General features: G+C 38.7%; 1 protein-coding gene and 1 non-coding gene across 4 annotated transcripts; one reads left to right on the top strand and one right to left on the bottom strand.

The window, feature by feature from the left end:
* Positions 1-1,416: 1,416 nt before the first annotated feature.
* TRNAA-AGC (transfer RNA alanine (anticodon AGC)) lies at positions 1,417-1,489 on the bottom strand. Its single transcript has one exon. It is a non-coding gene; the product is annotated as a tRNA-Ala (tRNA).
* An 87-nt stretch (positions 1,490-1,576) lies between these two features.
* Positions 1,577-13,504, top strand: HUB2 (histone mono-ubiquitination 2). 3 transcript variants are annotated; one of them, XM_077384880.1, is made up of 19 exons: positions 1,577-1,731; positions 2,654-2,815; positions 2,957-3,044; positions 3,346-3,576; positions 3,795-3,920; positions 5,160-5,353; positions 5,526-5,609; positions 5,724-5,843; positions 5,926-6,112; positions 6,250-6,410; positions 6,643-6,714; positions 6,878-6,954; positions 8,440-8,634; positions 10,303-10,375; positions 10,505-10,591; positions 11,879-12,016; positions 12,113-12,315; positions 12,696-12,858; positions 13,218-13,504. In XM_077384880.1, the coding sequence occupies exons 1-19, from the start codon at positions 1,729-1,731 to the stop codon at positions 13,347-13,349; spliced, it is 2,496 nt and encodes an 831-aa protein (XP_077240995.1). In that variant the 5' UTR covers positions 1,577-1,728; the 3' UTR covers positions 13,350-13,504. The 3 variants fall into 3 exon arrangements, with proteins under 3 accessions (XP_077240995.1, XP_077240994.1, XP_077240996.1); XM_077384879.1 differs by having other exon boundaries at positions 3,753-3,920; XM_077384881.1 differs by lacking the exons at positions 1,577-1,731; positions 2,654-2,815 and having other exon boundaries at positions 2,955-3,044; positions 3,332-3,576; positions 3,753-3,920.
* The last annotated feature ends 492 nt before the right edge of the window (positions 13,505-13,996 follow it).

The raw sequence follows: 13,996 nt of genomic DNA, 5'->3' as shown, positions 1-13,996 counted from the left end.
ATTTTTAAATTTATTTCCCAGTAGCAGGTTCGACTAGTTCTGTTTTTAACTTTCAAGTTTCATCTCGAAAGCTAGAAGACACGCGAACGAGAATAATGAATGCATACTCACGTGGATGCCCTACCCTTGCTTTTAGAATGCATGTGGGAGAAGGGATAGGCGCCACTCAGTGAAACCAGAGGACTCTCTTATTCTTGCGTTGGTTTTAGTTAGCAAGGCATACTTATAACTTATAACAGACCAATGAACCGTTGACTCGACTACTTAATGGGCTATTTCATTTCGAAACCTACTTAGTTCTAATGATTTTGTCTATACACCTATGGGATATATAAAATGAAAAGAAAGATTCATCCGCTTTTGTAGAAAGTGGCATCTTCCAAAAGTTCCCCTTCATATGACCTCAACTTGACTTTGCTTTCTAGTGAAGTCTCACTATGTTGGCAATCATACAATCCTACTCTACAAAGTAAGCCTAAGGCACAATTGGAAAGCTCACTCGACCAAAGGGAGAGAAAGCGAAGATGACTGCTAGTCCAAAGAAAGAAGGATGACTAGCAACTCAACGGATAAAAGTTAATCTATTGATAACAGGTTGATCTTCCCCAAGAGTTCACATCGACAGGAAGGATTTGTGGAATTTCAGTTTGTGGATTGCGTTAGGAGAAATGTATCAAAGCTAGGCAGATAGATAGAGAGCCCGGCCACAAAAATCATACTAAAGTAATTATTTGGTACCACACCGACCGAAGATCATACCACCGAATCAGTGGATGCAAATGATAAAATTTGAAAGAATAAGGATGTTTTAACAGTGATTGAAACTGAACAAACAGTCTTTTCACACACGCTCGCAACAACTTTCTCCTGGTTTTTGCTTTTTCCCCCTTTCTCTTGGTTTTTGCTCTTTTTTCCCCTCACAATGGCAAAACTACCCTTCTCTCCATGATGTGGCATGTAGCCATGTAGGGATTTGTTCAGTTGCCCTCTCGGATAGGAAGCAGTCTCTGTAGCAGCACACATTTAAATTCCTAGAGAAAATAAAACTAAAAAGCCCATTTTGATACAATTTTTTGAAATTGTGTGTGATTTTAGGCTTTGGCTTCTAAATTGTGGGCTCTGGATGGATATTTCGGGCCAGATCCACATCACAAAGGTGGGTCCACCCGGAATCCTATAGGTCCCTATCACTGTTCGTAACCACGGTCCATAAAAGGCCCAATATGGGTTAGGGGTCTAGCCCATTAGTCAGTGAATGTTCAACGAAAAGAGAAATGTATTTAGCCCCTTCTCTTCTCCACGCCACCCCCTGGTGTAAAAGACTAGTCATACTCATAAATACACTAGAGGTGGCTGGCTGGCCCAGGGAACAAAGGGGGAGGGCCGGGGTTGAATATATATAAAAATTAAAGAACGTGGAGATGCGGGGTATCGATCCCCGTACCTCTCGCATGCTAAGCGAGCGCTCTACCATCTGAGCTACATCCCCTTTGGGCAAATACTCAAATCAAATTATATATAAATCTTAATGGTAATACATACCGAAAATAGTCTATCATTTCAGCCCCGTTTTTATTTTCCAAACGGAATCCCATTTTTAAAGTGTTTTCCTTGTTTATATATGAGACTGAGAGAGAGAGAGAGTAGTTTGGTATTCCTATCAGAGAAGGTTCTTCCCCCCTTTTACAGCACCATCGAAGAGGGAAGAGAAGGTTGTTTTTCCCCATAATGGTAAGGATTGCAGAAGACCCAATTCACTCTTTTCTTTGGTTTTTCATTTTTTGTGTTCTTTAGCTATTTCTCTTTCGATATCTGTTTATTTTCTATAGTTTTTCGAAAGATTCTTTAGTTTGATGAGGTAGGAATTTAGTTTCCCAGCTTCGTCAAATAATGCTTTTCAGACTAGGGCTTTCTCGAGACATATAGGGTTTGAACATTTATTTGTTTGAAGCTGCCTACAATGGGGGTATTAATTTGGGTATCTATAAGGATGAGCATTTTGAGTATAGTTCTCTTAATAGGATTCTGATCTCTTTTGATTTGTGGGTTTAAAATTTATTAGGAAATTTTATCAGAAGATGCAGAAAATTGGGTTTAGGGTTTAGGGTTTTGAAACAGCGATTGGTGTTAGAGGTAGAGTTAGGGTTTCCTGGATATGAAACAAAAGCACTTCAATTTTGGACGTTATTTGCCCGAACAATTCGCCATCTTACCTATCAGAAAAGAAACTGATCCTTTTCTTCTTCTTTATTTTTCATTTCATTTATGTTTTGTTAAAAGAAATGTCAGAATTCCAATACCATCTTACCCATCAAAAAAGAAACTGAACCTTTCTGTTCTTTATCTTTCTATTTCATATATGTTTTGTCAAAAGCAATTTGATTCCCTCACATTTTGTTTATCTATTGCTGCTCATACCATCAAGAAGCGAACCTGTATCTGACGACGTAAAATGGGAGTAAAAAAAATTATACCCATTTTAAAGTGGAAAAACGATCATTTTATGTCGAAAGAAACGGAGCCTTTGGATTGCCTTACCTGCCTTTTTTTTTTCCCTTTTTATATTTTTTCATTGTGGCTATTGTGTGGTGATTTACTGCTCTACTTACCAATAAAAAAAATGCATATCACAGCTTTATATTTGCTTTTGCAGGCTGATCCAACAGTTCTCCAGTATCAGAATCAAAACCTTGTTCAGCAGTTAGATGCCCAGAAAAATGAAATGCACATACTGGAGGGAAAGTTCAAAGAATTGAAAGACAAACAGATTTCATATGATGAGACCTTGATTACAGTGAATAAACTATGGAATCAGGTCAATAATTTTTTTTTTTTTGAATGGCTGAAACCAGGTCAATCTTGTGAATTTTGTTTTTTTTTTTACTTTTCTTTATTTATCCTTCTCTTTTCTGAATTATGTTTTATGATTTGGGTTTCTTCCCTTCCCAAATTATAGGTGGTCGATGATTTGATATTGCTCGGATTACAAGCTGGGGGCTATGAGAAAGGTTTACAAGCTTTGGATCACACAGATCACTCTAGAGGTTGTTCTCAGAACTCTGCTAATTTACTGTATGCCTGTAACAATTTCTTATTCATTTATAAGTCATTATAGGTATCTGATTAGCGAGGAATGCTAAACTCTGGGGCGCCCTTGCATAAATAAGATGAAAGTAGCTCCAAAAACTGTAAAGTCAAAGACATTAAATGCACTTTGGTGACTTCCCCAAAATGGGGGCGCCCTTTCATCTTATTTATGCAAGGGCGCCCCTGAGCTTAGCATTATTACTCCTGATAAGCTCTTTGGAGTATAAGGTTGACTGGACTGCAGTGTTTTGTTTTTAGGTTCAATTCCACCATGCTCTCCAGAAGAGACATTTCTTTGTAGACTTCTAGAAATAGGTCCTATTGAAAGTGGTGGAGCAAATGGAGCCATCAAATATGTTGAAGAAGCCCTATCTGCACGTCATTCATCAATGATGGATTTGATGAAATACCTTGAGGGGACTATCGAAACTCAAAGAGCTAAAACTGAGAGCTTTTCCCTGGCTACACATGAAAAGCCATCTACAGAAGGTCAGAAAGTTTTAAGCAAGTGCCTGTAGTTAATTTTCCATTCTTTGTGTTGAGCTAATGGATTGCTATGTTCTTTAGTTTGTGTTATTTGATACAATTGATTGATATAAATATCAAATAGGATGAATTTTGCTTGGGCCTTTTGGTGATGATTGTGTGTTATCGAGTTCTCTCAGATGCTTTAATCCAACTGCGCGAGATTGTTGATATGTTGACAGAGGAGGCTAACAATATGAGGAAGGTGATAGATATTATTCACTCAAAGCATAAAGAATACACAGATGAGATACAGACTTATCCTCAGAGCCATTCAAAAGATCAGTCTGAGATAAAACGTCTTGCAGGTCTGGAAACACTTGTTCTTTCTTTCCTCTTACATCAAATACACATGATGAAATAGATGTGTGGCCGTACAGAATTTCACTCATATCTATAATATATACTGAGCATTATTTGAATGGCTTTCCATCAAATACACATGATGGAAACACATGTTCTTTCCATTTTCAGTAGCTTTCTTTCCAAGAATTTTTTTTATTGGAAAACCTTTACTTTATATCTCATGTCTTGTTTTGATAGGGGGTGGGGTGAACACTTTGTGCCCAGACATAGCATGGGTGGGGTCACCATTTTACACTTGATCTGATGGGCCCACTATTTTACACCTCAGGTGATGGGATGGGACCCAACATTTTATAGTCATGCCTAGCATGGGTGGGGCCCATCATTTTAAATCTTATATTTGATGTGGTCGGCCCACCATCTCCACCCAAACTCATGCATAGGTGGCCCACATCTCTACAAATTTATGCATAGGGTGGAGCCCACCATTGTACCCCTAATGTTATGGATGATGTGGGGTCCATCACCTCTATCCAAACCTATGCATTAGGGTGGGCCCCACCATTATACACCTCATGTTTTGATGGTGTGGGGCCTTCATGCGACACCCATGCATAGCATGGCCTCAGAATACTAGTATACATATATACCATGATTTTAAAAGATGCCATATTGCATTTTTGTTATCTGTTTCGGATTTCCGAGGATCCAAACTGTCTGATCTTGCCAATACATACCAAATATTCAGTATGTGCCAATGTGCCTGACATATATCTGTTTGGGCACATACTAGTACGCTTCCCGATTCAAATATTAAAACCTGGCATATATCCATATACCTATGCCTAAATGTGCTCTTGCTTCTATATACATGATTGCATACATACAGGAAGGCATGCTGCAAATTTTTATCGTCACTTGCCCTTAGCCCCTGTTTGGACAGCAAGAAAAACATTTCTGATGGAAAAAATTTCTTGGGATTTTTTTTTTTCTTTCCACAATTTAGAAAGAAATGATATGGTTGTAGTTAATTTAATGGGGTATTATCAATCGAGGAATGCTAGATTCACAGGCGCCCTTGCAGAAAAAGGAGGCAAAGGGTGCCCTCATTGGTCTTAAGTAGGAAATTGTAGAAATATTTTTCCTTTCCAAACTTTTCCATGAAATTCCTGCAATCCAAACAGGGCCGTAGGGTGGCATATCTTTTGAATCCCCTTTTCCTGTTCTTTTTTGCTGATCAGGCGAGCTGGAGGAAAGCATGGCAGAACTTGAGGAAAGTCGTAGAAAGTTGGTTAATTTAAAAATGCAGAAGGATGGAGCATACGGAATGCATATTCCAGTTTTTAATGTTGCAAATGGGTCCAGTTCTCCAGACAAGCCTGTGGATAAGACACGGGGGTTACGGGAGTTGAAGGATTCAGTTGAAGAGGCTAAGGTATTGTTAGCCTACTTAGGAGGGGGTCTTAGGGGAGGACCGTGCCTCAAGTAGCTGCTTCCAATTTTCTCTTTCACAAAATGCGAAATGCTATCGTGTGTACTTTTTTCTTTCTTTACCGGGAAATCTATGCCGTTGATTGATTATTATCATTCTCAAACAAATCCTGCAGACACTGGCAGCCACCCGTAGTTCCGAACTTCAGGAGTCACGTGAAGAGCATCAAATCCTGTCAGAACAACTACAAACTCTCCAGGTCGTGTTCAATCTTGAAATCATTAGTTCTCTGTCTTATAAAGTGTGATTGTCCCTTTTTTTTCCCGAAGTTTATGTCACGACTTACTCTGCTATGACTAATTTCATTTTATAGAATGAATTGGAGGATGACAAATATGTAGTCTCCTCTGGACCTTACACTTTACTAAGTGATCAGCTCCAACATTTGAATGCGGAAGTGGAACGATACAAAGGATTAACAGATTCCTTGCAGGTAAATCTGTGTTTTGCCTATTTGCTCGTGCTTTAGTTTTTGCCTTGGTTCTTGGTTGTGTCTTTTAAAAGTTTGACTTCAGGCAGATAAGAATTATGTCCTGCGGAGGGAGAAGGAACTGAGTGTAAAAGGGGAACTTGCAGATGCTGCCAGGAGTGCCGTTACCGATGCTGAGGTTAGGATAGAAGAGCTACAGCTTCAGCTGCAAAAGTGTATTATTGAAAGAAATGATCTTGAACTCAAATTGGAAGAAGCTGAGCAAGATTCAGGTAAAAATCGAGGAATTTTTCTACTAATGGTGCTGAGTTATTGTCTATATATATATATATTTGAATGGTAGAGTTATTGTCTAGTTACTAAATGTTTTTTTTTATGAGTAGTTCCTAAATGCTGTTGGTCATCTCAGGAAGAAAAGACATTAAAAGGGAGTTCCAAGTCATGGCCTCAGCTTTGTCTAAAGAAATGGAAATGATGGAAACACAGTTGAATCGGTTTAAGGAGATAGCGCATGAAGCTCTCTCTTTGCGTGCAGAAACACATTCTTTGAAAGCTCTATTAAATAGAAAGGTTTTGATTGGTTCCTTTCTCATTATGATTTGTGTTTCTGTAGTAAAATGATCAATAGGGAATGGTCCTTTGAGTCTCTGATAATTGTTTGCTGGATCATGTGTCTTTCATGTCAAGCTTGATATTCATTTCTTCAATCTTTCTGAGGTCTTCAAATTCCATGTATGATGTTCTTATTGGGCTCCACTTCATAACTTGTCCTCTGAGATGGATAATTTTTATTTGTGCGTAGATGAGTGAACACAAGAGCCTATCGGATAAATTGACTGGACAAAAGGTTGAGATTAAGTCCCTCCAGGCACTGGTATGCTTGTTATCTTGGCTCATCTTAATACTGTGTCTAGTTGTTTCTCTTCAACTAATTAAATTCATATTTTTTTGTTTCCTTCAACATATTGCTTCCAATTGGATTGAATTTTGGTTCTTTGAGAATACTTTTAGTTACCTAAAATATATAAATTCTGCAGATTGAGAAATTGCAAAAGGAAAAACAAGAACTGCAGATCTTCTTGGATATGTATGGACAGGAGTGCTTTGACAACAGGTATGGATTGAACTGGATGTTGGCCAGCTTGATACCTATTTATGTAGCTAGGCTTTGTTAGAGAATTAAAATACATGCATTTGTGTCATGATACCCTTCATTAAGGGCATAATAGTAAATGTGACATATGTATATAAGTCGTTATATCTCATATGCTATATTATAATAGATTCTAATCAATGAGAATTACTCCCATATTGGATCCGTCATAATTTTTCTCTTCCTCTGCTCTCTTCATTTCTTCTATTCTTGATTCGAGGTAGATTTTACATGAGCAAGGTTTACCTCAAGATTGAATCCATCGAGGTACTTCTAATATCTTCTCTTTCTTTTTGTTTCCCTCATGAAATATTCTCATATGGGTTTTCTATTTTCTTCTTCCAATGCCGTAAGGGGCCATTTGGATACATGGATTTTAGAATCTTGGATTTCCTCAAAATCCTGGATGGGTGACAAGAGAAGAAGGAGACCGTCTGTTTCACTTATCTTTAGAATTTTGGATTTTAAGTAAGAAATCCAAGTTTTATCTGTTTTTTCCTCCGAGTTTATCGCTCGTTTGTGGAGCGAAGAAAGCGGGATTTGCCCCAGCTACCGCTACCCTTGGGAAACAAAAAGAGCTACTGAAGGAAAGGGATGCAATCTCTCCCTTGGCCTTTGGAGAGGAGAGAGCAGAGAAGAAAATGTTCTTCGCGCAAGTTTTTTTGCTTCCTGCAATGGCCTGACTCTTCGACCAAGGAGGCATTCTGGTGGGAAGGCCAACCACTACATAAGCCGCCATCGGTCCAGGAGAGAAGCAAGCTACCTTTCTTTGATCCACTTTCCCGGGCAAGGAAGAGAACGAAAATAGGCCGCAGATGGTGGCCGTGGTAGGTTCGAGGATCTTATGGGCGGAGCAAACTCTTCTATTGTGTTGCATTTCGTCTGGCGGCATAGCAGCACTCTCTAAATCTATCCCCCATCCTGAGATTTCTAAAACCTGGAAACATGGGATGATCTCCTACTCCCTTGCTGACGGAAAGAAGGGCGAGAAATCAGAAAACCAGAAAACAACGGCTGGTCTCCTTCTTCTCTCGTCTCCCATCTACGATTTTGAGGAAATCCAAGATTCTAAAATCCATGTATTCAAACGGCCCCTAAATGTCTATCTTCTCAACTCTTAGACCCCACACACTACTATTCCTCTGTCAAATCTCAAATCTCAAATCTACCATTCAATTTTCTTAGTATTCAAATCCCTAGAACTGATCGCAAAAAAATAAAATAAAATGGGAGGAATTATTTTCTTTTTTTTTGAGTTAAAAGAGGAAGGAATTATGTTCTATGACAACTAATCTCATCAATCGTTTCTTTATTGCTTGATCCCTCCTCAACGCAACCAACATTGTCCTCTGCATGGATATGCTTTTTCCATTTCATAGATTTGCCTGACATTGTATACAATTACATACTCTTATTCGATTTATGGTTTTCCACTGTGAATGTCAGAGATGTGATGGAAATCAAGGAATCGGAACGCAGAGCTAGGGTGCAAGCTGAAATCTTGAGAAGCGCTCTTGATGAACACAGTCTAGAATTGCGAGTGAAAGCTGCTAAGGAGGCTGAAGGCGCTTGCCAGCAACGGCTTTCTGCTGCTGAGGCTGAAATTACTGATTTAAGAGCAAAGTTGGATGCTTCTGAGAGGTTGGAATACTGGATCTTTGTTTATTGTCTTTTTTTTCATGTGTGGATTATATGGAACAATTGAAATGAAGAAAATATTTGGTCTTATGTTTCTTTACTTGTTGCTTCTTTGTATTGTTTAGTGCCTGCCAATTGCCAACGTTGTTGCAGCATTTTTTTTAAAGATAACTGAGAATCTATTGGAGCGAAAAGAACAAGCCCTGGGTTGAGAAATCTTATCTAGCGTAATTGTGGATGTCCATCATGTTCCCCAAGTAGCTTGTCTTAAGCCACCCATGAGTTGGATGGTCTTTTTTTTTTAAATAAAACTTTTTTGGGAGATCTTGAATCAAATGAATACAGAGACAGTCAAACTGTCCTACAAATGCTAATTGTTTTGGAAAGCATAGTTTTAAATTGCGGCCGAAATATTTCGGTTTCAGTTTGGATCGAAACCAAAAGTACATTGAGTTGGAAAAGTACAGGATTTTGCCGAAATTTCCCCCAAAATTTCGTTTTTCACCCTTATATACAAAATTTCCACCGAAATTGCCACAATTTCCACAGAAATCACCGAAATTTTATACATTTCGATGAAAATTAAAAAAAAAAAACTGAATTTTTTATTGAGGTTTTACATGCTTTTGGCTGAAATTTCCACCAAAACCGAAATGTTTCGGTTTCGGTTTCGATGGCTGCTGACACCAACATCAAAACCGACATTTAAATCCTTGCCAGAAAGCATTGGTAAGCCCATGACATGGAGTAATCCTCCCACTAGGATAGAAGGAAGGTGTCTCGTATGCAAAACTCAGCGTTATCCGTATCAACTATTTCATGATAGCAGCTAGTTTCTATGACCCCAGTCTTGGACCCTCTGCCCATGCAATCACATTGGATGAGTCATCTTCTACCTAAGGCTTGCGTCTGCTGGAATGTTTTCCAGAAAAATGAGTAGTCCACTAAGAAGGACCCAGCTATCCACTTCATCAGAATCAGTGATATTACTTGGTCAAGAAAACAACTTGATGATTTCTCCATCATCGTTTTTGAGAAACCCTTCAAATCTCACTAGATCGGATTTCCTTGGGAGCTTCCGTCAAAATTTAGTTTGATAACATTGATGGGGATTGGAACCCATTTTTTCTCTAGTTTATCTAGCTTGCTAATGATTCTTGCAGCCTGTTTCCAATCCCTTCAAATGTTGCGGCATTATTATTTCTGATAGCCTTTTTTCACAACTGCTTTATAATTCTACTAGAAATTACTTCTAGTATCATCATTCTTTAATCCTAGATCATCATTATAATAACCTACTTTTTCCCTAGAACTTCCATATCAACGATATCAAGATCTTGTGTTTGATAGTCTTTGATGTATCCTGTTGATTTAAGGATCAAGTCCCGGTGCTTGTATGGGGTTTTGGTCACATGTCAGAAACCATATCACGATAAATAAGTAAACACTTATATAATGTATTCTTTTGAAAATTCATGTTAGACTAATTCTTATTTAGTTTAAGTCATAGAGTTTGTTGTAAAGGATTCATTAGCCGACCCCAACTAGTTTGGGACAAAGGCTTAGTTGAGTTGAGTTGAGTTGAGTTGAGTTGAGAGTTTGTTGTAAATGCTTTAGATGGCTATGCCGCAGTGTCATTTATTTTGTGCTGATTGACATATGCCATTGCAGAGAAATGTTGGAGCTTACAGAGGCAATAAAAGTTAAAGATGGGGAAGCGGAATCATATATTTCTGAAATTGAGGTATGTTTGATCCTTCAGTTCTATTTTTATTTTATTTTTTTCATTTTGCTGCACATTTTTTGTCTTTTCACCATTCAAAAAAAATAAAATAAAATAGCTAGTCAATATTTTCATCTTTTGTTTGTACAGACCATTGGTCAAGCGTATGAAGATATGCAAACACAGAACCAGCATTTGCTTCAGCAGGTCGCTGAAAGAGATGATTACAATATCAAGGTTTTCCAAATACTTTGTCTCACTAACTTAATTTAATAGGTCTATCACTCCAATGGCAATATGATTAAGATATCATGGTTTGTCACTGAGAGATCATTGAAATTTACTAGCTTGCATTGATCACGAACTATTAGCACGGTCCATACACCATTATTGAACTTTGAAAATATTTGTAACAAAAGTTCTCATCTGAAAATTGAACCGTCGTCGATGTGGCGGGCACAACAAAAGGCTTGGACCCTTGTGTGCGTGTGTGGTGGTTGTGGAGATCCGATAGTTACCATCCGAGACAAGAAGTTGGAAAAAAAAAAAGAATAAACCAAAAATGCCCTTGATGATCGAGCCCAAATGCACCTATCAATCTCAAAAATCAAACATGCATATCCTCCAACATTAGGAGTAACTAAGCATGAGACCTATCGTACTTATATACAGATATGGGCACAAACATGGGAATTGAGAACAATTCAAAATTTCCAAACATCCCTTCATCCATCCCGAATAAATGCACCTATCAATCTCACAAATGAAACATGCACTTCCTCGAACATAAGGAGTAACTAAGCATGAGAATTGGGAACAATTCAAAATTTCCGAACATCCTTCATCCATCCCTAATAGAGCTTCTGTCGAAATTAAGCTTAATCACACCTAAATTATTAACCGTCCTCAAAGTTGTTGCACAGCAAAAGGCTTCGATCCTTGGAGGATCAAGATCCAGCCGAGTCTTTCCAATATGAGATCGAGAGCCACCATCTGAGTCAAGAAGTTCATTCTAGACTTCCGGTGCTCATGTTTTCTTCTAGAGAGGCAGTCGCCAAGGTCTGATCGGTTGCCGATACATCAAGTAAGCTTTGGACCTGTTCCAGCTCCTTCCCAATATTTGAGGGGTGGTTCTCGTTTGGATTGTGAAACTGTTGAGGAGGTTCTCATCTGGCTTTATGTGTTAACTGTTAACCTAGTCATTCTAAACTTTTTTCAGAGGGGACTCATATGCATGCAATTGAGGTTCTGAACTTCTGATCTTATATTTAACCAGATACTTTGAATCATGGTTGCCTCATGTTTTATGAGGTTTCACTAATGCAATAAAGACAACTGTGTATCCTGCTTCCTCCTTGCTGTCATTGACAGAATCAGCAAGTGATGCGTGCCATTGTAATCTTTCGACCTCCATTTTAATTGCTAGAGTAGCATTTTTAGAACTGCTTTAAGTTTTTTCTATCCTCACTTATCTCATCCATTCAAAAGCCTTTCTTAATTTGATTGTTATGGGATGTATGGCAGCTGGTTTCTGAGAGTGTAAAAACAAAGCAGGCACAAAGCTCCCTCCTTTCTGAAAAGCAGGTCATTGCAAATCAACTTCATCAGGCTAATGAATCGTTAGGTTTCTTCAAACTTAAGATCGCCCGTGGTGAGGAACAGGTACCCTTCTTGACTCTGCATCTTCTCATTTAGTCAATTCAAGGCCCAATTGGATACTGTTTATCATTATTTTTTTCATTCACTTGGATCCTGCAGATGAAAGCAATTCTTATTCAAGCCGGAAAAGCTTCTATGGAAAACAGACATCTTGCTGTCAACATAGAGAGTGCAAAATTAGAGTTGGCAGAGGCTGAGAAAGAGTTAAGGTGGCTCAGGTCTGCTGTTGATTCCTCTGAGAAGGAATTTGAGGAGAATCAGCAGAAGGCTGTCGAGATCCAAGCGGAGTTGGAGAACGAAAGGTACCTTTTTTTATTTCTTTTATGACATAGGGTATCCCCACACCAATTTTTAGGGTGGGACTATTCTCTACAGACGCGCACAATCACCCATAAACCACGCGCATTGTGTAAGCCCAGGAGGATTCGAACTCGCGTCAATGGGGAGCATACCCATAAATGCCAAATTCCCTACCTTATCTCTTCCGATTTATTTGGTCTTTATGTCCAGACATTTAACTTCGGAGCATTTACCTTTCAACTATTGACCATAAATGGGCCCACCTAAGCACATAGTGCATGTTGGAGTTGATTTAATAAGCCTTGCTTGGTGGGTTGGTTTTTATGCATCCTCTTTTGCGGCCTGACTATGCTGAAAGTTTGTAAATGCAATTGTAAACCAGAATGGAGAATAAAAAACTCGAAGAAGAGCTCATGGAATTGAATGGCAAGGTTGCTGAGATGAGTTCTCAAAGCAGGGAGGCTGCAATGCAGAAAATTCAGGATGAGATCAAGGAGTGCAAGGCAATACTCAAGTGTGGTGTATGCTTTGACAACCCAAAAGAGGTAAAATGCAGCTTGAGACTAGTAGGGTTTTTTTTTTCCTTATCTTGTTTGTTCGCGTGCTAGGTAAGTTGGGATCGAACCTCCGACCTCACGGTTCCAGACCAAAGCCTTGACCATTGAGCTAGAGGCTCAATCCCGGCTTGAGACTAGTTGTTCATGCCTACATGCATGCTCACTTGACACTTCCAACGCACATTACATGCACTAACTTCTTTTTTTCCCTACATGCATTCTCACAATGACTAAAACACACCATTTATTCATCCACTCATCAATATGCCCATCACCCTCTTTACATTTTCATGGTCAGGATGGCATGAAATTGCTTTAATTTTGGTCTTTATCTCTCTCTTTTGCAGGTTGTCATTACAAAATGCTACCACCTTTTCTGCAATCAATGCATCCAGAGGAATCTGGAGATTCGCCATCGCAAGTGCCCTGGTTGCGGTACTGCATTTGGACAGAACGATGTGCGTGCAGTGAATATCTGAAACCCATTTTGGATGAACTCGTTTTCCCCCTAAATGTAGGATATCTTTGCATTTCATGTACTGATGATGTACAGTGACAAATAGTCCACCTTGATCTGTGCTTTGAGTAACATTTTCTTCAGTCATTGGGAGGGAGGGCTCTGGATTTGTTCTAATCTTTAATCACCAAAAAAAATTGGAGAATGGTCCATTTGGGAAAATATTCCTATTTTCTGGGTGAGAAATTTTACCAGAACTTTTGAAAAGAATTCCAAAGCCTACTTAAGAAGGGTTCTTATATGATGGACAGAAAATATGAGCAGGCAAAAGTACAAGAGGAGACCACTTTCTCAATTTATCAAAACCATTTATTTCCTAGGCCTTGCCATGGATTGGTCACGGAGCAAAACTCACTTCTACTAGACGATCCTAACTCTACAATTCGTTTATTTGCTTTTACTTAACACGACGGACTCACATTATGCTTATAGGGGTGCCACGTTCGTTAACCAAAAACTACTCTGGAAGAGACTAATGGCATATACATTTTTTATTTCACTGTTTTACGCCCTATTCGTTTTAGGTTCTGAGTCCAAAACTGATTGTTGGACTCAAAATCGAGTCTCACGAAAAGATTGTTAATGTTTCATACTAAAGATCTTAAAGAG

This window comes from Tasmannia lanceolata, unplaced genomic scaffold, assembly GCF_043159265.1.
Source record: "Tasmannia lanceolata isolate RefF3 unplaced genomic scaffold, GAP_Taslan_0.1 ptg000007l, whole genome shotgun sequence".
NCBI lineage: Eukaryota > Viridiplantae > Streptophyta > Magnoliopsida > Canellales > Winteraceae > Tasmannia > Tasmannia lanceolata.
Note: the sequence above shows the minus strand (reverse complement) of the source record. Positions and strands in the feature narration are given on the sequence as shown.

Coding starts and splice junctions, on each gene's coding strand:
- HUB2 (XM_077384879.1), top strand. Junction 8,635..10,302: donor AAGTTGGATGCTTCTGAGAG/GTTGGAATACTG, acceptor ATGCCATTGCAG/AGAAATGTTGGAGCTTACAG. Junction 10,592..11,878: donor GAGATGATTACAATATCAAG/GTTTTCCAAATA, acceptor GATGTATGGCAG/CTGGTTTCTGAGAGTGTAAA.